The 23,355-nt window shown below is 52.4% G+C and overlaps 1 protein-coding gene across 4 annotated transcripts in view; it reads right to left on the bottom strand.

Moving 5' to 3' along the window:
- The window catches only part of GBA2 (glucosylceramidase beta 2), a 258,273-nt gene that overhangs the window by 29,806 nt on the left and 205,112 nt on the right, over window positions 1-23,355 (bottom strand). For all 4 annotated transcript variants that reach the window (XR_014969056.1, XM_085627706.1, XM_085627707.1 and 1 more), the window contains one exon: window positions 15,325-15,467. Coding sequence is in view for 3 of the 4 variants with exons in the window: in XM_085627706.1 (XP_085483832.1) it covers window positions 15,325-15,467 (143 nt within the window). In the remaining variant the exon portion in view is untranslated. The remainder of the gene's footprint in view (window positions 1-15,324; window positions 15,468-23,355) is intronic.

Below are 23,355 nucleotides of genomic sequence, written 5' to 3' on the forward strand. Positions count from 1 at the left end.
GTGGCAGTGTCTGGGCAGGTTGAGGACCAGTCTTGCGGCGGCGTTTTGGATGTTCTGTAGATTGCGGTGAGGTTTTTATTTAATCCGGCATACAGTGCCTTGCCGTAGTTGAGCCTGCTGGTGACCAGGGCGTGAGTGACGGTCTTTCTGTGTTTGAGGGGGATCCATTTAAAGGTCTTACGTAGGAGGCGGAGGGTGTGGAAGCAGGAGGCCGAGACAGAGTTGACCTGGCGGTCCATTTTGAGCTCTGAGTCCAGGATGATTCCCAGGTTGCGTGCGTGGTCCATGGGGGTGGGCGGGCTTCCGAGGGCGGGGTCAACCAGGTGTCGTTCCAGGCGACGGGGTTTGGGCCCATGAAGAGTACTTCCGTTTTGTTGGTGTTTAGTTGTAGGCAGCTGTTTTTCATCCATTTGGCGACGGCTTCCATGCCTTCTCGAAAGTTGTGTCTGGCAGTGTTGGGTTCGTTGGATAGGGATAGGATGAGTTGGGTGTCGTCTGCGTATGACACAATGTTGAATCCGTAGGTTCTAACGATAGGGGCGAGCGGAGCCATGTAGACGTTGAAGAGCATAGGGCTGAGGGAGGACCCCTGGGGGACTCTGCAGGTGGTAGGTGTAGGGTCGAGAGGAAAGGAGGGAGTCTGACCCACTGCGTTCTGTCAGAGAGGAAGGATCGGATCCAGGCAAGGGCCTGGTCTTGGATCCCTGCATCGTGGAGTCTGGGTATTAAGGTGCGGTGAGAGACTGTGTCGAACGCCGCTGAGAGGTCGAGGAGGATGAGGGCTGCTGTTTCTCCTTTGTCCAGTAAGGTACGGATGTCGTCTGTTGCGGCGAGGAGGGCGGTTTCCGTACCGTGGTTTTTTCTGAAGCCGTTTTGGGAGGAGTCGAGGATGTTGTGCTCTTCGATGAATGTGGCGAGTTGGCTGTTGATGGCTTTCTCGATGACTTTCGCTGGGAACGGGAGCAGGGAGATGGGTCTGTGGTTTTTGAGGTCGGTGGGGTCCGCCGAGGGTTTCTGCAGGAGGGGGTTGATCTCAGCGTGTTTCCAGTCATCAGGGAATGAGGCGGTTGCCAGGGAGTGGTTGATGGTGTGGCAGAGCATAAGTGCGATGGTGTCGGCGGCTCTGTTGAAAATGTGGTGGGGGCAGGAGTGCGTGGGTCCCTGGAGTGGATTGACTTCATCGTCTTCAGTGTGTCTTCGGTGGTGAGGGATGTCCAGTTGTCGATCGCTGGCTTCAGGGTGTCGGGTGGTTGGTGAGGGTTCAGTGTGTTGGTGGTCTTCATCGAAATTGTTATAGATGCTCTTGATTTTGTGGTGGAAAAAGGTGCTGAGTTTGTCGCAGAGGTCTTGTGAGGGAGGGTTGTCGGTGGACTCGCTGGTGGGTTGGGCAAACTCCTTGATGATGTTGAAGAGTTCTTTGCTGTTGTGTGCATGAGTGGAGATTCTGTCTTCAATCTCGTTTTTCAGATGAGTTGGTGGTGGGCGTTGGTGGCGGCTCCGAAGCTGTTGTAGGCTTTTGTGGATTTGGTGTTCCTCCAAGTCTTTGAGGCGGCGGCAAGTGCGTCTGGACTCTCGAAATTCAGTGGTGAACCATCTAGCTTTCTTGGCATGGGGGTGGTGTTTTTCTTGAGGGGGGCTATGGTGTTGGCGCTGTCTGAGATCCATCTGTGCAGGGTTCGGGCTGAGGTGTTGTGGTCGTTTTCCACGATGGTTGGGGTGGAGTTGCTGAGTGACAAGGTTAGCTGGTTGTTGGTGATTCTGGTCCAGTTTCTTCGAGGGAGCAGGTCCTAGTGTCTGTGGATGGTGGGTGTTCTGAAGGTGAAGTGGACGCATCGAAGGTCAGTCCATGGGAGTTCAGTGGTGTGGCTGAAGGTGATGGAGTTTCCTGTTGTGAAGAGGGGCTCGAGGGGGTGGCCTGCTGAGTGCGTGGGTTCGGTCACGATCTGGTGGAGTCCAATGTAGTGGAGGTTGTCCAGGAGGGATGTGGTGCTGGAGTCCAGTTGGTTGTCTAGGTGGAAGTTGAAGTCTCCCAGTAGGGTGTAGTTGGTGAGGGCAATGGCATGCGGAGAGATGATGTCCGTGATGGAGTTTGTGAAAAGTCCACAGGGTCCAGGGGGTCGGTAGATGAGGGTTCCTCAGAGGGTGGAGATAGGGCTGGCCAGTATCTTGAAGTAAAGGTGTTCCATCAGGTCTGTGGGCTCGTCAGGGAGTGTGCTCAGGCGGAGGGTGGATTTGTGAATTATGGTAATTCCTCCTCCAGGGCGGGTGGGGCTGTCCTTCCTGGAGATCTTATATCCTTTCGGGGATGGCGATGCATGGTCCTGAGGTGGTGTTGGTCCAGGTTTCGGTAAAGAATGCTACATCTGGGGTGGTGCTGTCAAGGAGGTCCCAGATTTGTGGCGTGTTTGTGGAGGGATCGGACGTTGAGGAGGATGCATTGCAGGGTCTTCGGTTCGGTTGTGTTCTTGTGGGCGGGTTGCGCTGGGTCCGTGGTCTTGGCAGTGCTGCAGGTGTGCTGGCAGTGGTGACAGCTGAAGGGTCCGCGGGTGTCGGCTGGTGATGCTAGCTTGCAGTTGTTGTTGCAGCCTGGGTTGAGAGCGTGGAGTGCCGCTGGGTCGTATCGTTGGCGGTGCAGAGATCCAGGGTTCCTGGCGCTGGTCGCAGTCGGGTCACGGACAGGCACAGACAAGCTTGCCTTGGGCGCGGCCGCCATTAAGTAGGGGTCAGGGAGGGCTGGACAGCTGGGAGGCAGGGAGCGGAGATGGATTGGGCCGGTCGCACTGGTCGTGCTGGGGGGAGGGGCCAAGGGGGCAGCAGCAGCGGGGAAAAACGGGCTGAAAATGGCAAAAAGAGAGAGAAAAGTGCAAATAAGGCAGAAAAGGGCAAGAAAGAGTGGAGGAAAGACACAGAAGTACAGTGAAAGGGGGAGCTTGAAATGAGGGTAAAACAACAGAAAATGGAGGAAAGACCCAGAAGGAGAGTGAAGAGGGGAGATAGAAGTGAGGGGAAAAAACGAGTGAAAAAGGAGAGAAAAAGCGGAGCGAGAGAATAGAGGTCCACTGGACCACCAGGGATGAGGCGCAGGTGAAACCTGCGGGTGGAGGCGGCCATGGAAGCGGAGGGTCATCTCAGGATGTGCATTGTTTCAGGCCCCAGAGAGCAGCAGGCTTTCGACCCAGGGGTCCAGAAACAGGTCTGGTGGTGGCAGCGGAAAGCAGCCACTCAGCCTGGACACTACTGATGGGTTATTTTACATGGGGCATCTCTAAGATGCCCTCTGTGTGCATTTTTCATTAAATCCCACACCGGCATCAGTGTGTGTATATCGTGCTGAGAAGTTTGATACCAAACTTCTCATTTTCAGTGTAGCCATTATGGTGCTGTGGAGTTCGTAATGACAAACTCCCAGCACCATATACTCTTAATGGCAGTACTGCACTTACAATGTCTAAGAATGGACTTAGACACTGCAGGGTTACAGGGCTCATGCACCTGTACCCTCACCACTGGTAAAGTGCACCCAGCTAGAGGGGTGACTGATCTATGCGAGGGAAGTGGCTTGTAGGCATGGCACACAGGGATGTGTGCCATTTCGACTCACCACTTTGTTCTTCACCAAGACACGCAGCCTGCAAAAGTAGTGTGTCAGTGTCAGGGTACAGGACCTCTAAGGGTGGCACAATAAGTGCTGCAGCCATTACAGGCCTCCTCTAGTCACAGTGCCCTGGGTACCTGTGGTACCATTTACCAGGGGCTGACCTGTGCCCAGAGATGCCAATTGGGTTTAGGCTTCAATGCAGTTTTAGGGAAAGAACATAGTCCCTGGGTACCTGATTAGCAGGAGCCCAGGGCACACTCAGTCAAAGTACATCAGCAGTTCAGTAAAAAAGGGGGCAACCATGCAGAAAGAGTGAACTTTCTCACAGAGAGCAGTGCCAGTCTTCCTCCTCCTGAAATCCGCGGCATTGTCTGTCTTGCAGGCAACCGGGCTCTTTCTCTAACTGGCCTTTTCTCTTTAGGGATGCCCTCAGCTGGCTCCCCGTACGCCTGTATCTTCTTTCTTTGTGAACCTCTCGCAGGTTCTGTCCTTCCTTCAGGGATCTTCTTGGTGCATCATTTTGTTGATGGCTGGTAACCTCAATTATGCCTCCTCTGTGCTCAAGGTTGTAGTGCTTGCACGACGGTGCTGGGCCGTCACGGCCCTAGATCCGGCCTAGATTTGTGCATGCTTGGTCACTTCATGTTGCTGAGGAAACAATGGCTTCTGTGGACTAATAAGGCTTTTCCTTAATAAAAAAGAGCTGAGGACACATCAATTTGTAAAATTGTTTATATAATAAGTAGGTAAAGTAAACAATATATACATAGAGCTTGGGAGTGTACCACAAACAATTATGAGAGGTGTCCCAGTGAAAAAAACGTAAGGAACCTAAACTAGTGGTGACATATTATGTGACGTATGTACAAGGTTTCACTTTTGAACATTACAATGACCATTGGCAATTTAGAAATGTGTTGGACAACATTTTATACAATCATAAGTGGTGGGTAATGGTTCGCCTTTGTTAACTGTCAACGGCGATTCGATCCTGTGTGAAATGTAGGGTCTCCTCAGGACCTAGAATTGTCGGGACACCTAAAAGAAATGGGAGGATACCATCAGTGTCTGGCCATAATAGCAAACGGTGTTTGAGAGGGCAAGAGATCTGTATGTAAGTATACCTGAAGGAGGGCCTGCACTGCCTAGTGTAAGGAGCAGTGTCACCGTGAAAATAGTGAAAAAATGAACTCACAGGGAACCTAGCCGGGCGCTGTGAAGAAGTAAGAAGAATATACTGTAAATAAAATGGGGCCATGTGGCAGTGGAAATATAATGAACACGGTGGAGGATGAGCCAGTGGAACTTACCCCATGGGAGGGTAGCGGTAGGCAGGCAGAGGAGATGGCGGTGCCGGGAAAGGCTCCGTGATAAGGAAGACACTGAATATCCGTGTTTGTCAAGTGCTGTATTGAAGAAATACGAAGGAAACACTATATGGAAGTCTGTCTGTAGTAATGTATGGCTAAGAATAGCAGTAAACAAAGCACAGGCTTACCCGTATGTGTGTAGCAACTCTCTGTATGCGGGGAAGCAGACCAGCACTTTGCTTTAGATATCGGCTCGATGGACTGGCTGTAGCTCCGTGTACACAATTACTAAGAGGGTTGTAGGTCATGAGTGGAATTCTGAAATAAATTACAAAAGTGCCGAGCACTTTAGTGAAAAAGAATTGCGCGATGTCTGTGTCACGTATCTAAGGGCAAAGAGTTTCTGTACCTTAATCTTGGTGTCGAGGCGATGTGTATGCTCCCAGAGTGCTGCAGGAACAGAGGATTCAGGTGCTCTACATGCGTTTCTCAGTGCTGCACCCGGTCCTGACGAGGTCGAGGTTTCCTGTTGCGGCCCCGAGGCCCGTTGTTGAACCCCCTCCTAACTGAGATCGGGCAATGAGGCAGCGCACGGGGTAATGGAAGCAATGCCCATCAGACGGTGCCCGCAGTGCCATTACATATACCCAGGGCTGATCTCCACGCGGTCTTCAACTTGTGCCGCTCGCCGGAGCACGACGATGTTCAGAAGCTGGAAACCCTGCGTCAGTGACGAGACAGGCAGTGGGCCCCAGCGAAATGTACAAGCCTCTTCGGAAAGGTCATATCTTCGGCGATTGGGGCCCGCATGGTACCGAGGAGGACGAAGAGGGGAGTCACCTGACCCACAGCCCGATGTGGGGGAGAGCCCAAGGAGGAAGAAGAGGGAAGTCACCTGACCTACAGCCCGATGTGGGGGAGAGCCCAAGGAGGAAGAAGAGGGAAGTCACCTGACCTACAGCCCGATGTGGGGGAGAGCCCAAGGAGGAAGAAGAGGGGAGTCACCTGACCTCCAGCCTGACGTTGGAGAGAGCCCAAGGAGGAAGAAGAGGGAAGTCACCTGACCTACAACCCGACGTCGGAGAGAGCCCAAGGAGGAAGAAGAGGGGAGTCACCTGACCTCCAGCCTGACGTTGGAGAGAGCCCAAGGAGGAAGAAGAGGGGAGTCACCTGACCTCCAGCCTGACGTTGGAGAGAGCCCAAGGAGGAAGAAGAGGGGAGTCACCTGACCTTCAGCCCGACGTTGGGGAGAGCCCAAGGAGGAAGAAGAGGGGAGTCACCTGACCTCCAGCCTGACGTTGGGGAGAGCCCAAGGAGGAAGAAGAGGGGAGTCACCTGACCTACAGCCCGACGTCGGAGAGAGCCCAAGGAGGAAGAAGAGGGGAGTCACCTGACCTACAGCCCGACGTCGGAGAGAGCCCAAGGAGGAAGAAGAGGGGAGTCACCTGACCTCCAGCCTGACGTTGGGGAGAGCCCAAGGAGGAAGAAGAGGGAAGTCACCTGACCTACAGCCCGACGTCGGAGAGAGCCCAAGGAGGAAGAAGAGGGGAGTCACCTGACCTACAGCCCGACGTCGGAGAGAGCCCAAGGAGGAAGAAGAGGGGAGTCACCTGACCTACAGCCCGACGTTGGAGAGAGCCCAAGGAGGAAGAAGAGGGGAGTCACCTGACCTTCAGCCCGACGTCGGGGAGAGCCCAAGAAGGAAGAAGAGGGGAGTCACCTGACCTACGGCCTGGACTTTACAGAGCCCGAAGAGGAAGAAGAGGGGAGTCACCTGATCATCAGCCCTGACGTCTCAGTGCCCAAGGAGGAAGATGGGGGGGGGGGGGGGGGGGAAGAGTGTAGGGGGGGAAATGTACGGACCTACAGCTCAGACGTCTTTGAGCCAGAGGAAGAAGAGAGGACCTGACCTACAGCCCGATGTCGGGGAGAGCCCAAGGAGGAAGAAGAGGGGAGTCCCCAGACCTACAGCCCGACGTCAGCATCTCGGTGCCCAAGGAGGAAGAAGAGGGGAGTCACCTAACCTACAGCCCGATGTGGGGGAGAGCCCAAGGAGGAAGAAGAGGGGAGACGCCCAACCTTCAGCTCAGACGTCTGAGAGCCCGAGGAGTTAGAAGAGGGAAGGAAGAAGAGGGGAGTCACCTGACATACAGCCCGACGTCAGCGTCTCGGTACCCAAGGAGGAAGAGGGGAGTCACCAGACCTCCAGCCCAACGTCGGGGAGAGCCCAAGGAGGAAGAAGAGGAGAGTCACCGGACCTCCAGCCTGACGTTGGGGAGAGCCCAAGGAGGAAGAAGAGGGAAGTCACCTGACCTACAGCCCGACGTCGGAGAGAACCCAAGGAGGAAGAAGAGGGGAGTCACCTGACCTACAGCCCGACGTTGGAGAGAGCCCAAGGACGAAGAAGAGGGGAGTCACCTGACCTTCAGGCCCGACCTTCAGCTCGACGTCGGGGAGAGTCCAAGAAGAGGGGAGTCACCTGACCTAGGGCCTGGACTTCCCAGAGCCCGAAGAGGAAGAAGAGGGGAGTCACCTGATCATCAGCCCCGACGTCTTAGTGCATAAGGAGGAAGAAGGGGGGGAATGTACGGACCTACAGCTCAGACGTCTTGGAGCCAGAGGAAGAAGAGGGGAGTCACCTGACTTACAGCCCTATGTCGGGGAGAGCCCAAGAAGGAAGAAGAGGGGAGTCGCCCGACCTTCAGCCCAGACGTCTGGGAGCCCGAGGAGGAAGGAGGAAGAAGGAAGGAAGGAAGAAGAGGGGAGTCACCTGACACTCCAACACCCACACTAGCAAGAAAGCCAGCTGGTTCACCGAAGCCCTCCAGGCCTTAAGCGAACCTGCCAAAAACAAAAAAAAAAAACTGGTTCTGTAAACGAACACCGGAGAGCTACACAGCCCACAAGAACGCCACCCGCAGACACCACCACCTCATCAGATCCGCCAAAAGGACCTCCTTCAAAGACCGCCTAGACAACAACGCACACAACAGCAAAGAGCTCTTCAACATCGTGAAGGAACTCTCCAACCCCAGCTCCAGCACCAACGACATCCCACTTTCACAAGGCCTGTGCGACTCGCTGGCCACCTTCTTCTATCGCAAGATCGCAGACATCCACGACAGCTTCACCGCCGTCACCGGCAACCACTGAGACCCCCGCTCCCACGGCCACCACCTGCACCAACCGCCTGGACCAACATCAATGACGACAACACCATCAAGATCATGAACACCGTCCACTCTGGATCCCCGGAAGACCCCTGCCCACACCACATCTTCAACAAAGCCAGCAGCACCATCACACCCCATCTCCGGAAAACCATCAACATCTCCTTCGAGACAGTGACCTTCCCGGAGAGCTGGAAGCACGCAGTGCTCAACGCCTTACTCAAGAAACCCAAGGCGGACCCCAAGGGCCTCAAGAATTTCCAACCCATCGCCCTGCTCCCGTTCCCAGCGAAGATCATCGAAAAGGCCGTCAACAAACAACTGACCAGCTTCCTCGGGGAGAACAGCATCCTGGACCCGTCCCAGTCCGGGGTCCGCAGCAACCACAGCACCGAAACTGCACTCATCGCCGCCACCGATGACATCAGGACCCTGCTAGACAATGGAGAAACCGCAGCCCTCATCCTCCTGGACCTGTCAGCCGCCTTCGACACGGTCTGCCACCGCACACTACGAACACGCCTCTACGATGCCGGAATCCAAGACAAGGCCCTGGACTGGACCCCCTCCTTCCTCTCCGGCAGAACACAGAGCGTCTGCCTCCCCCCCTTCCGCTCCAAAGCCACCTAGATCATCTGCGGCGTACCCCAAGGCTCATCCCTCAGCCCAACGTTGTTCAACGTCTACATGGCACCGCTTGCCCACATCGCACGACGGCACAACCTCAACATAATCTCCTACGCCGACGACACCCAGCTGATCCTCTCCCTCACCAAGGACCCCCACACCGCCAAAACCAACCTCCGTGAAGGAATGAAGGCTGTCGCTGACTGGATGAGGAACAGCCACCTGAAACTGAACTCGGACAAGACGGAGGTCCTCATCCTCGGATCCACCCCCTCGGCCTGGGACGACTCCTGGTGGCCGACTGCACTGGGAACACCCCCAACACCCACCGACCACGCACGCAACCTAGGGGTCATACTCAACTCCACCCTCTCCATGACGAAGCAGGTCAACGCCGTCTCCTCCTCCTGCTTCAACACCCTCCGCATGCTTCGCAGAATCTTCAAGTGGATACTCACCGAAACAATAAGGACGGTCACCCAGGCCCTCGTTAGCAGTAGACTGGACTACGGAAACGCACTCTACGCAGGAGCCCGGGACAAAGTCCTGAAACTGCTTCAACGCATCCAGAACGTCTCCGCACACCTGATCCTCGACATCCCTCGCCGCAGCCACATCACACCCCATCTGATAGACCTGTACTGGCTCCCTGTCAACAAGATGATAACCTTCAAACTCCTCACCCACGCACACAAGGCACCCCACAACACCGGACCAACGTACCTCAACAGCCGACTCGGCCTCTACACCCCCACCCGCCAGCTCCGCTCTGCAGACCGCGCCCTCGCCACCGTCCCTCACATCCGGAGAGTGAACGCCGGCGGCAGATCATTCTCCCACCTCGCGACCAAGACATGTAACACCCTCCCCATCCGCCTACGGCAGACCTTCTGACCTTCAGAAGACTCATCAAGACCTGGCTCTTCGGACAGTAGCAGCTCCCCCCTCCCCCCTCCCCCCCCCCCCCCCTAGCGCCTTGAGACCCTCGCGGGTATGTAGTGCGCTTTACAAATGCCATGATTGATTGATTGACCTACAGCCCGATGTCGGGGAGAACCCAAGGAGGAAGAAGAGGGGAAGTCGCCTGACCTTCAGCCCCAATATCCGGGAGCCTGAGGAGGAAGAAGAGGGGAGTCGCCCGACCTTCAGCCCGACGTCGGGGAGAGCCCAAGGATGAAGAAGAGGGGAGTTGCCCGACCTTGAGCCCGACATCGGGGAGAGCCCAAGGAGGAAGAAGAGGGGAGTCATCGGACCATCAGCCCCGACATCCGGGAGCCCGAGGAAGAAGAGGGGAGTCACCTGACCTACAGCCCGTTGGAGAGAGCCCAAGGAGGAAGAAGAGGGCAGTCATCTAACCTTCAGCCCGACGTCGGGGAGAGCCCAAGGAGGAAGAAGAGGTGAGTCGCCTGACCTAGGGCCTGACGTCTCAGTGCCAAAGGAGGAAGAAGGGGGGGGGCGGGAATGTCCGGACCTACAGCTCAGACGTCTCGGAGCCAGAGGAAGAAGAGGGGAGTCACATGACCTACAGCCGGATGTCGGGGAGAGTCCAAGGAGGAAGAAGAGGGGAGTCGCCCGACCTTCAGCCCAGACGTCCGGGAGCCCGAGGAGGAAGAAGAGGGGAGTCACCTGACCTACAGCCCGATGTCGGTAAGAGCCCAATGACTAAGAAGAGGGGAGTCACCTGACCTTCAGGCCCAACCTTCAGCCCGATGTCAGAGAGAGCCCAAGGAGTAAGAAGAGTGGAGTCACCTGACCTTCAGGCCCGACATCCGGGAACTCGAGGAGGAAGAAGAGGGGAGTCACCTGACAGTCAGGCCCGACATCCGGGAGCCCAAGGAGGAAGAAGAGGGGAGTCACCTGACCTACAGCCGGATGTCAGGGAGAGCCCAAGGAGGAAGAAGAGAGGTGTCGCCTGACCTTCAGGCCAGACATCCGGGAGCCCAAGGAGGAAGAAGAGGGGAGTCACCTGACCTACAGCCCCGACATCCGGGAACCCGAGGAGGAAGAAGAGGGGAGTCACCTGACCCTCAGCTCAGACGTCTCTGAGCCCGAGGAAGAAGAAGAGAGGAGTCGCCCGACCTTCAGCCCAGACATCCGGGAGCCCACGGAGGAAGAAGAGGGGAGTTACCTGCCCTACAGCCCGATGTCAGGGAGAGCCCAAGGAGGAAGCGGAGGGGAGTCGCCCGACCTTCAGCCCGACATCGGGGAGAGCCCAAGGAGGAAGAAGAGGGGAGTCGCCTGGCCTTTAGCCCTGACATCTCGGAGCCGGAGGAAGAAGAGGGGAGTCACCTGACCTACAGCTCAGATGTCTCTGAGCCCAAGGAGGAAGAACCTCTGAAAGAGGAAAAGGCACGGAGGATGCTCCATCCATGTCTGAGGACCTCACCTGGAAACGGTGCCACGCCTCAGTGCAGTCGACACTCAAGACCCTTTCGAATCCCAGAAACTGCTGCAGGTCAGCGCCGAGCATCGCCCCTCCGGCGCACCTGCGACGAGACCTGTGCCAAAGTCGCTACCATTTTCAGGGGCCCCACTGCCGTCGGGTCCTGGACGACACTGACGCAGTGTTTCAGAGCTGAGGGGAGATCCATCCAAGGGCCCTTTTGAAACACAAGAGCCGCTCTGACTGCGAGTTTTGCACTTTGAGATTTTTTTCCGACAGCCATGGGGACAAACCTCAGTGATAACTGAACCCAGGGCAGCAGTTGGGTGCACCCACAGGTGTAGAAAAAATTAGGCACTCCTGACAAACAAAAGGGCACAAATTTAACTGCCATTTTGTACTAACGCATGAATTGCTTTTCAAACTTGAGTTTCAGGCCCTGTGAAAACAAAAAAGCATAAGCAAAGCCAAACATGAGTGTTTGGCTTTGCTTGTAAGGCAAGTAACATGGAGCAGGGCCTGGTCACAAGCCAGGCCCTCTGTCAAACTCGCTGCACAGTGTCCACAGCAGGCTTTATGCAGGCAAAAGCAGTGCAGACTGGGTGTTTGGTACCTGTGCTTAGCTGAAGTCCCTGTAAAGAGGAGGTGCTTGGAACCTGCGCTCAGCTGAAGTCCCTGTGCAGAGGGGATCGATGGAACCAGCGCTCAGCTGAAGTCCCTGTGCAGAGGGGATGCTTTGAACCTGCGCTCAGCTGAAGTCCCTGTGCAGAGGAGGTGCTTGTAACCTACGCTCAGCTGAAGTCCCTGTGCAGAGGAGGTGCTTGTAACCTGCGCTCAGCTTAAGTTCCTGTGCAGAGGGGATGCTTGTAACCTGCGCTCAGCTGAAGTCCATGTGCAGAGGGAATGCTTGTAACCTGTGCTCAGCTGAAGTCCCTGTGCAGAGGAGGTGCTTGTAACCTGCGCTCAGCTGAAGTCCCTGTGCAGAGGAGGTGCTTGTAACCTGCGCTCAGCTGAAGTCCCTGTGCAGAGGAGGTGCTTGTAACCTGCGCTCAGCTGAAGTCCCTGTGCAGAGGAGGTGCTTGTAACCTGGGCTCAGCTGAAGTCCCTGTAACCTGGGCTCAGCTGAAGTCCCTGTGCAGAGGAGGTGCTTGTAACCTGCGCTCAGCTGAAGTCCCTGTGCAGAGGAGGTGCTTGTAACCTGCGCTCAGTTGAAGTCCCTGTGCAGAGGAGGTGCTTGTAACCAGCGCTCAGCTGAAGTCCCTGCGCAGAGGAGGTGCTGGTCACCTGCGCTCAGCTGAAGTCCCTATGTAGAGGAGGTGCTTGTAACCTGCACTCCGCAGAAGCCCCTTTGCAGAGGAGTTGCTTGTAACCTGTACTCAGCTGAAGTCCCTATGCAAAGGAGGTGCTTGTAACCTGCGCTCCGCTGAAGCCCCTGTGCAGAGGAGGTGCTTGTAACCTGCACTCAGCTGAAGTACCTGTGCAGAGGAGGTGCTTGTAACCTGCGCTCCGCTGCAGTCCCTGTGCAGAGGAGGTGCTTGTAACCTGCGCTCCGCTGAAGTCCCTGTGCAGAGGAGGTGCTTGTAACCTGCGCTCCGCTGCAGTCCCTGTGCAGAGGAGGTGCTTGTAACCTGCGCTCCGCTGAAGTCCCTGTGCAGAGGAGGTGCTTGTAACCTGCGCTCTGCTGAAGTCCCTGTGCAGAGGAGGTGCTTGTAACCTGCGCTCAGCTGAAGTCCCTGTGCAGAGGAGGTGCTTGGAACATGCGCTCAGCTGAAGTCGCTGTGCAGAGGTAATGCTTGGAATGTGGACTGCGCCAACACGCTCGCACTCCTCCAGAAATCCGAAGGACAACATACCACGAAAGTCACCTGGTTCACCATGGACCCCCGAGAATCCAAGCGCTTGTGCAGACGACTCGAGAAAGCATGGAGGAACAGCAAAACTTCGGAAGCACACACCGCCTACAGGACCGCCACTACAGCACACCACCAATTCATCGGATCAACCAAGAGGAACTTCATCCAGGACAGAATCTCTCCAGCTCCCGAAACTCCAAGGAACTCTTCAGCATCATACAAGAATTCATCAGACCCCCCTGCCCCAGCAAAACCTTTGACATTCCCCCTAATCCCCCCAGGACCTCTGCAACAAACTCGGCTCTATCTTCCACCACAAGATCAGGGTACTCTACAACAACTTTGATAAACAAGACCAAGATACCAACCCAGCACCGTACCCCGGCATCACCACTCAGCCGACCATCATCGCCTGGATCCCGGTCACCACAGAAGACACCGCAAAGACCATGAGGAGCATACACTCCGGAGAACCCACTGACCCCTGCCCACCACACATCTTCCACAGGGCCGCCACCGCCATCACACCAGAACTACGATGGACAATCAACTGCCCCCTTGAAACAGGTACGTTACTCGACGACTGGAAATGCGCAGAAGCCAAACGTCTCAAGAAGCCCTCCGCAGACCCACGGACCTCAAATACTACAGGCCTATTTCTCTCCTCCCCTTCACCACCAAAGTCACCAAGAAGATAGTCAACATCCAGCTAACGAACTTCATAGAAACCAACAACATCCTCAACACATCTCAATCCAGCTTCTGCAGCAACCACAGCACATAGACCGCCCTCTTAGAACCATGGACGACATCCGCACACTCCTCGAACAAGGTCACACTGCAGCCCTCTTTCTACTAGACCTCTCAGCAGCCTTCGACACCGTTTCCTATCACACACTAGCCACCAGGTTCCGCGATGCCGGCATACAGGGAACTGCCCTAGACTGGATACTTGCTGGCCGAGCTCAAAGAATAAGACTCCCACCCTTCTTCTCCGAACCCACAGAAATCAGATGCGGAGTCCCCCAAGTATCCTCCCTCAACCCCACGCTCTTCAACATCTACATGGCCCCCCTCGAAACCATCGTCAGAAAACACAGACTCAGCACAGTATCTTATGCTGACGACACGCAGCTCATGCTCTCCCTCACCAAGGACCCCAACCCCACCAGGAACTTCCAGGAAGGAATGAAGGACGTCGCATCCTGGATGAGCAGCACCTGCTTGAAGCTCAACTTGGAGAAAACAAGACTAAATCCTCAGATCCACCTCATCCGCATGGGATGACACTTAGTGGCCCCCCCGCCCTCGGCAACCCTCCCACACCGAAGGACCACGCCCAAAACCATGGCATCAAACGCAACTGCTCCCTCACCATGAACCGACAGATCAACGCTGTATCCCCCACTTGCTTCAACACCCTCCGCATACTCGCAGAACCTTCAAATGGACACCCCCCAGTATCCAGGAAGACAGTCACCCATGCACTCATCACCAGCAGGCTGGACTACAGAAACGCCCTCTACACCAGAATCAACAAATCTCTACTCCACAAGCTCCAGACCATCCAGAACGACGTAGTCAGACTCGTCCTCAGCATCCCACGACAAGACCACATCACCCAGCACCTACAAGACTTCCACTGGCTCCTTGTCGAAAAAAGTGTGATTTCAAGCTGCTCACACACACGTACAAAGCCCTCCATAACACCAGACGCCAATACTTCAACAAAATAATCTCTTTCTACGTCCCCAAGAGGAACCTCTGTTATGCTGACCTAGCCTTGGCCAAAATACCCCGCCTCCACAGAGCCAGAATGGGAGGCTGAGCCTTCCTACATCGATGCCAAGACCTGGAACGAACTCCCCCTCAGCATCAGACGAAGCCCCACACTGCACGCTTTCAGGAAGAGCCTCAAGACCTGGCTTTTCAGATGACTGGCGTTGCCCGATACCCTCCCTCCCCCCAGCGCCTTGAGACTCTCACGGGTGAGTAGTGCGCTCTACAAATCCCTGATTGATTGATTGATGACATACACTCTTCGAAACGAGCTGAGATATCTGTGGTGAATTAGTTGAAAACCATTCAACCTTAAACCAGCTACTAAACTAACCAACATGTTTAGTCAAACTCCAAAGGTCTCTTAACTGAGTTTCAGAACAGTTGGATATATTCACTCACACGCTGACAGTTACAGGTACAAGCTGTGTTCATATCAAACAACTGAATAGAACAATGGGTATTACAATATTAATTGCCAGCTGGCAGAAATCCAGGATCGGTATAGAGAGTGGCATACAGCTATCCTCCATGGCCAAGTCACTACTAGGAGGCAGCAGGGTCCAGGCATGGGGTGTTTTTTTATTCTTTCACAGACACCTACCGTTCCACAGGAGCCTTTCAAATGCACGCTTTCCCTTCTCCAGGATACAGGAATACTTCTGAAGAACCACATCATCGGTTAAGATTTCAGCCATCTTGCACATCATGCAGACAGAGGCAAGCCACATACCCCCACAATACGCACTGAAAAGAAAGAAAGAAGGGGGTTGGAGCTCATGACATCGAATGTCGCCTGCCTACTGGGCACATGATCCTGAAAGATGGCAGCAGCCAAAAGCTCAAGGTGCAAAGTTGTGGAAGGATTTACTCACTGGACATTAGTTATGTATTCCATAGAAAGACACAGCATAGACCAATTTTAAAATAAAATGCACACTCTTGACAATGCTGCACACAATCCTTGCATTTTCTAACACATTTCTCCTCAGAACTCCAAAAGCTTGGCCCAAAAGTTGCATTTGTTGGTGTTTTTCACCAGAGGCCCTTGGCCCAAGCAGCAGGCTGTTATGTGGATTTTAAAATGATACAGAACTCTTTCAGCCCGGCCAGGTGTTGTGCAAGGTGGACAGCAGTCATTCCGAATGGTGTGAGACTAGGCACTGAGGCGGTGAATGTTGCATGCCAATGACATCAGAGGAGTGGCTGCAGGCTGGACTGCAATGGCCAGCAGTGCCATTAGAGAAAGGACAGCTCCCGATGATACAAGAGCAGTCATCCTCAAAGACAGCCTGAGAGATGCATCTGGCAAGCATCACAGCAAAAGAGCGTGTCAGATTGGAACTTCTGGCTGGGAAACCTCAGCCCTACAGGCACAGACACTACAGTATCCATGCACACATGACTGGTGGAGTGGAGGACAGCGGGGACGCAAGGGATCCCACAATTACCCTCTGCTTCCTCCATCCCATCATTCCGTTCTCTGCCTACTCCATCCCACAATTCCCTTCTCTGCCCATTCCATCCCATCATCCCCCTCAGTTTCCTCCATCCCATCATTCCCTTCTCAGTTTCCTACATCCACTCATTCCCATTTCCTCCATCCCATCATTCCCATCTCTGTTCCCTCCATCCCATCTGTTATCTCTGTGCTTCCTCCATCCGATCATTCCCCTCGGTTTCCTCTATCCCATCATTACCCTTGGTGTCATCTATCCCATCATTCCCCTCAGTGTCCTCAATCCCTTCATTCCCTCCATCCCATTATTCCCATCTTTGTTTCCTCCATCCAATCATTCCCCTCCTTCCTTCATCCCATCTGTTATCTCTGAGGTTCCTCCATCCGATAATTCTCCTCTGCTTCGTCCATCCCATCATTCCCCTCTGTGTCCTCCATTCCATCTGTGATTACTCCATCCCATCATTTCCTTCTTGGTTTCCTCCATCCCTTTTGTTACCTCTGCTTATCCTCCATCCCATCATTCCCCTCTGTGTTTCCTGCATTCCATCTCTTTATGCCCCTGATTGGATGGAGGAAAGAGAGGGGAAGCACTACCATCTACAGCCCACATTTCACGCTCACTCTGCCTCATGGTTACAGAGGTAACCTGCAAGCTCAATACATGTCATACATGAATGAAGCAAAAGCCCGTGAGGAAATGGAAGACTTTTTAAACTAGACAGCTAGGGAACCCAGTGAAGGTTACAGGAAAGGAAGGCCTGCTCCTTCAACTACAATGACTGGCTGCCACCGCTGCCTCACAGAAGTCATTCCCATGAAAGGAGGAGAGCACTCAGTGCGCTCATTCCATCCCCTCGGTAGCATGCGGCCGTGGGTGTCAGCGGGGTCTTTGTTAGCTAGCCCATAGGGTTGTGTGATAGAACAGCGAATGCAATTATCATGCATGCATTTACAACTCATATTTGTAACAATGCATATGCCTTTACCATGCATGTCTTTTCCACAAAAGTTTTGTTGGAAAGGCATATACGTAGTCAAAATTTGGCATGCGTGGTAAAAACATATGCTTGGTAATGGCACGTGAGCAGTTAGGGAATACTGGAGTGGCTGCAGAATGAGGAAGGAAAAGCACGGGATGCGCCTCAGCCATCATGAACTGGATCAACTCCAGCAAGATGGTACAAACGTGTAAGTAATGGGAACCTGCCATGGTTACTCACTATTTAAGAATACAAAACAGCACTTAGGGCGTTTCGCGAGAAACTATGAAAAGTCACATATGCGCGCTCCTGTTATAAATTAAGTCCCTCACCTAAGCAAATCATGTGATGTACTGCGACACTGTGCGCAGGGGTGTGGAATTTAATAAAATATCGACTTGACCAGGGGCAGGTTGCTTCATAAATTCACTTGCCCTGTATCAAAATGCACTTGTACCTTTTGTGCCATGTAATGCGGCGACAAATTATGGCAGCAATCTCACTATATAAGAGTTCTGATAACAGCCTCTTTGATTATGCCAGGGCTCCTACCAGAATAGTGTTTGCGTACTTGCAATCCCCTTATGTTGCTACGTTTCCGCAGATCTAGAGACTGGGGCTTGAAGTTAGTGGTAAGCAATAGTTCCAAGATTGCAATGCCCTTTTGAGTCTGTGCAAACCTATTAACTTGCATGTTTTACGGGTTTTCACCGGCTCTTCTCTAAACTTTTCCCATGCTGAGAAAGGTTGGAAATTTACTCTGACAATGGCAGATGTAAAACTTCATCCAGGGTTGGGAAGAAAGTGAACTTGCAAACACTCAAAATATTTTTAGATGAGCAAATCTACACATGCATGTATACTTGTACTAAAATGCAGTTCACAAAAATTTTCTAGGACTACGACTTATTGACCTACTTCTAGAAATTCTTGCAAATTCATTAAAGCTGTAAATCTGCACTAATGCAAGTGCATATTCCATGGGTGCACTTTGAGATTTCTTTAAAAATTGGGCCCCTAATTCGGGCTGGGGTTAACAAAGGCCTATTGTGTTATATAAAATTGTAACATCTCTCTCTGTCCATCGATCAGCTTGCTTCACTATGAGTGAAAGCATGCTGCTCTTTCACAAGGAGAATAACGGCACGCAAAGTAGTTTAGTGCCAGGATATAATTTGACAATGTGTGCTTTTTGAGACCACTTTTTTTTGCAAATGCTTGTTATAGTGGTGAGGGCCCGGCAGCTCGCACGCCAATAAGGTTTTACAAAAACCATGACAAAACAAGACACGCATTGACAAAACCAAATGGCGGACCACTAACTTCAAACATACTGACTATGCTAATGCTCGTTTATGTTTTGTTTCCCATAATCTTGTTGCAAATGGTTACATCGATTTTCCCTTAGGAATCATTTTGGAAGGACTAGCATACATCAACAAATTTAATAAATTATGCTGCAAAGTAATGGTACCTAAACGTTTACAGTAGTTTAGCAAAATGTTTTTTTTAGCAGCATTTTTTTGTCTCCGTTTTAATTTGAAAGTAAAGAATCATCAATCTAGCTTTCAAGCTTCTGCAAATATTTGCATCTAACCAGAGAGCATTCTGGGATCATTATACATGGCCTTAAACTGCAGAATATTATAAATGTGTGTGCACATTTTTATACTGGAACCGCTGTCAGCAGTGTAGTCTGAGCTGACATTTCCTCAAAACGCTCAGCCTAATAATAAAGGCTTAGCATTAATGAATCCTAAACACAAGTTCATACAGCATTAACATATGAACACAAAAATGTCCTTAACTGCAGACAATGCCCTTCCCTGGTCCATAATGTGGTCTGTAAACTGGCAGCCAAAGGGTTTGTGCTGCAGGGGGTTAGCCCTTTTTGTCCCAAAGACAAAATACACATGAAAACGTGCGGTCCTAACCCCAAACAATATGCCTTCGGCTATAGGAATTCTACACCCCTGTTGTGCTATAATAGAATTTAATAAACTATTACGGATTCTTCAGTCGCATATTTTTACAGTCATTTATTAATAGATTATGGAATGGGTGTGTTAGTAGGCGCTATGTTTCAATATGGTTGCCTCTTTTCCTTCAGTGTTTCCTGTCAGCTCCTTTTGCAATGGAGGAAGATGGAGGACTACGCCTAAATTCATGCTCAAGGTGTGTGAATCAGAGGTACCGAGGGGCAGAGGTGTGTAGAACGCGGATGGACTACGCCTAAATTCATACTCCAGGTGTGTGAATCAGAGGTACCGAGGGGCAGGTGTGTATAAAGCAGAAGGACTATGCCTAAATTCATGCTCAAGGTGTGTGAATCAGAGGTACCGAGGGGCAGAGGTGTGTATAAAGCAGAAGGACTACGCCTAAATTCATGCTCAAGGTGTGTGCGGCAGAGGTACCGAGGGGCAGAGGGGCAGAGGTGTGTAGAACGCAGAAGGACTATGCCTAAATTCATGCTCAAGGTGTGTGAATCAGAGGTACCGAGGGGCAGAGGTGTGTAGAACGCAGAAGGACTACGCCTAAATTCATGCTCAAGGTGTGTGAATCAGAGGTACCGAGGGGCAGAGGTGTGCAGAACGCAGAAGGACTATGCCTAAATTCATGCTCAAGGTGTGTGCGGCAGAGGTACCGAGGGGCAGAGGTGTGTAGAACGCAGAAGGACTATGCCTAAATTCATACTCAAGGTGTGTGAATCAGAGGTACCGAGGGGCAGAGGTGTGTAGAACGCAGAAGGACTACGCCTAAATTCATGCTCAAGGTGTGTGAATCAGAGGTACCGAGGGGCAGGTGTGTGTATAAAGCAGAAGGACTACGCCTAAATTCATGCTCAGGTGTGTGCGGCAGAGGTACCGAGGGGCAGAGGTGTGTAGAACGCTGTGCGATGCCACGTATTTGCCTTTACTACTCTTAAACCTTTACCATGCCTATGCCTTTGTCATTCATGCCTTTAGAACGAAAAGGCATGCGTAGCAAAGGCATGCGTAGCAAAGGCACGCGTAGCAAAGGCACGCGTAGCAAAGGCACGCGTAGCAAAGGCACGCGTAGCAAAGGCACGCGTAGCAAAGGCACGCGTAGCAAAGGCACGCGTAGCAAAGGCACGCGTAGCAAAGGCACGCGTAGCAAAGGCACGCGTAGCAAAGGCACGCGTAGCAAAGGCACAAAGGCACGCGTAGCAAAGGCACAAAGGCACGCGTAGCAAAGGCACGCGTAGCAAAGGCACGCGTAGCAAAGGCACGCGTAGCAAAGCCACGCGTAGCAAAGCCACGCGTAGCAAAGCCACGCGTAGCAAAGCCACGCGTAGCAAAGCCACGCGTAGCAAAGCCACGCGTAGCAAAGCCACGCGTAGCAAAGCCACGCGTAGCAAAGGCACGCGTAGCAAAGGCACGCGTAGCAAAGGCACGCGTAGCAAAGGCACGCGTAGCAAAGGCACGCGTAGCAAAGGCACGCGCAGCAAAGGCACGCGCAGCAAAGGCACGCGCAGCAAAGGCACGCGCAGCAAAGGCACGCGCAGCAAAGGCATGCGCAGCAAAGGCATGCGCAGTAACGGTTGCGCATCATAACAGTTGCGTGTGGTAATGGCCATATTGTAAATGGCTGTTTCCCAGCACGGAGAGCCTTATTTAATGATACAGGGAACTGAGCCTTTTGTTCTGAAGAACATCTGGACTGATAAACAGCTCACTGTGGAATTTTGCAAGACAAAGATCAAAAGAGCAGAAACTAGGGTACATAGGGAGGTTCTGCATTTCACTCAGAACGTAGAGTGACTGTTTAGATTGTATATACAATGTTTAGTGTTCTCGTAATCTTCACCTTTTCGCATCTCCTTATATGAAGCTCTAATGCACATATCGTACACTAGTGTAGTGTATATTAAGAAACCATAACTACTATCGGTCGTGGGTGGGTGCACATGAGGAAAGGGCCCTAACAAACGTTCCCTGCTAAGTCTCTGTAGCAGATTCTTTTGGTTCGCTCTTCACACTTATCAAATAAGCATACTCCAAAAATAGGTTTATGAGATCCATGTCCATTCTTCCAGCTCTGCAGAGTACTATGTGAGATCCATGTCCATTCTTCCAGCTCTGCAGAGTACTATGCGAGACCCATGTCCATTCTTCCAGCTCTGCAGAGTACTATGTGAGATCCATGTCCATTCTTCCAGCTCTGCAGAGTACTATGTGAGACCCATGTCCATTCTTCCAGCTCTGCAGAGTACTATGTGAGACCCATGTCCATTCTTCCAGCTCTGCAGAGTACTATGCGAGACCCATGTCCATTCTTCCAGCTCTGCAGAGTACTGTGTGAGATCCATGTCCATTCTTCCAGCTCTGCAGAGTACTATGCGAGACCCATGTCCATTCTTCCAGCTCTGCAGAGTACTATGCGAGACCCATGTCCATTCTTCCAGCTCAGCGGAGTACTGCGAGATCCATGTCCATTCTTCCAGCTCTGCGGAGTACTATGTGAGATCCATGTCCATTCTTCCATCTCTGCAGAGTACTATGTGAGATCCATGTCCATTCTTCCAGCTCTGCAGAGTACTATGTGAGATCCATGTCCATTCTTCCAGCTCTGCAGAGTACTATGTGAGATCCATGTCCATTCTTCCAGCTCTGCAGAGTACTATGTGAGATCCATGTCCATTCTTCCAGCTCTGCAGAGTACTATGTGAGATCCATGTCCATTCTTCCAGCTCTGCAGAGTACTATGCGAGACCCATGTCCATTCTTCCAGCTCTGCAGAGTACTGCGTGAGATCCATGTCCATTCTTCCAGCTCTGCGGAGTACTATGCGAGATCCATGCCCATTCTTCCAGCTCTGCAGAGTACTATGTGAGATCCATGTCCATTCTTCCAGCTCTGCAGAGTACTATGTGAGACCCATGTCCATTCTTCCAGCTCTGCAGAGTACTGCGTGAGATCCATGTCCATTCTTCCAGCTCTGCAGAGTACTATGTGAGATCCATGCCCATTCTTCCAGCTCTGCAGAGTACTATGCGAGATCCATGTCCATTCTTCCAGCTCTGCGGAGTACTGCGTGAGATCCATGTCCATTCTTCCAGCTCTGCAGAGTACTATGTGAGATCCATGCCCATTCTTCCAGCTCTGCAGAGTACTATGTGAGATCCATGTCCATTCTTCCAGCTCTGCAGAGTACTGCGTGAGATCCATGTCCATTCTTCCAGCTCTGCGGAGTACTATGCGAGATCCATGCCCATTCTTCCAGCTCTGCAGAGTACTATGCGAGACCCATGTCCATTCTTCCAGCTCTGCAGAGTACTAGGTGTGATCCATGTTCATTCTTCCAGCTCTGCAGAGTACTATGTGAGATCCATGTCCATTCTTCCAGCTCTGCAGAGTACTATGTGAGATCCATGTCCATTCTTCCAGCTCTGCAGAGTACTATGTGAGATCCATGTCCATTCTTCCAGCTCTGCAGAGTACTATGTGAGATCCATGCCCATTCTTCCAGCTCTGCAGAGTACTATGTGAGATCCATGTCCATTCTTCCAGCTCTGCAGAGTACTATGCGAGACCCATGTCCATTCTTCCAGCTCTGCAGAGTACTGTGTGAGATCCATGTCCATTCTTCCAGCTCTACAGAGTACTATGCGAGATCCATGTCCATTCTTCCAGCTCTGCAGAGTACTATGCGAGACCCATGTCCATTCTTCCAGCTCTGCAGAGTACTATGCGAGACCCATGTCCATTCTTCCAGCTCAGCGGAGTACTGCGAGATCCATGTCCATTCTTCCAGCTCTGCGGAGTACTATGTGAGATCCATGTCCATTCTTCCATCTCTGCAGAGTACTATGTGAGATCCATGTCCATTCTTCCAGCTCTGCAGAGTACTATGTGAGATCCATGTCCATTCTTCCAGCTCTGCAGAGTACTAGGTGAGATCCATGTCCATTCTTCCAGCTCTGCAGAGTACTATGCGAGATCCATGTCCATTCTTCCAGCTCTGCAGAGTACTATGCGAGATCCATGTCCATTCTTCCAGCTCTGCAGAGTACTATCTGTATCCACGGAATAAGGGGCTCGATGGAGCTACCAAGTGTCCCCCCAGACATATAGCGCTATGCAACACACCGTGCAGCACAGTGCTGCTTAATATGGCCTCAGATATACTCAAATACATTAGAAACATCCCAAACATAAGCACATAAATAAAT

The sequence above is a fragment of the Triturus cristatus genome, chromosome 2_1 (assembly GCF_964204655.1).
Source record: "Triturus cristatus chromosome 2_1, aTriCri1.1, whole genome shotgun sequence".
In the NCBI taxonomy this organism is placed as follows: Eukaryota; Metazoa; Chordata; class Amphibia; order Caudata; family Salamandridae; genus Triturus; species Triturus cristatus.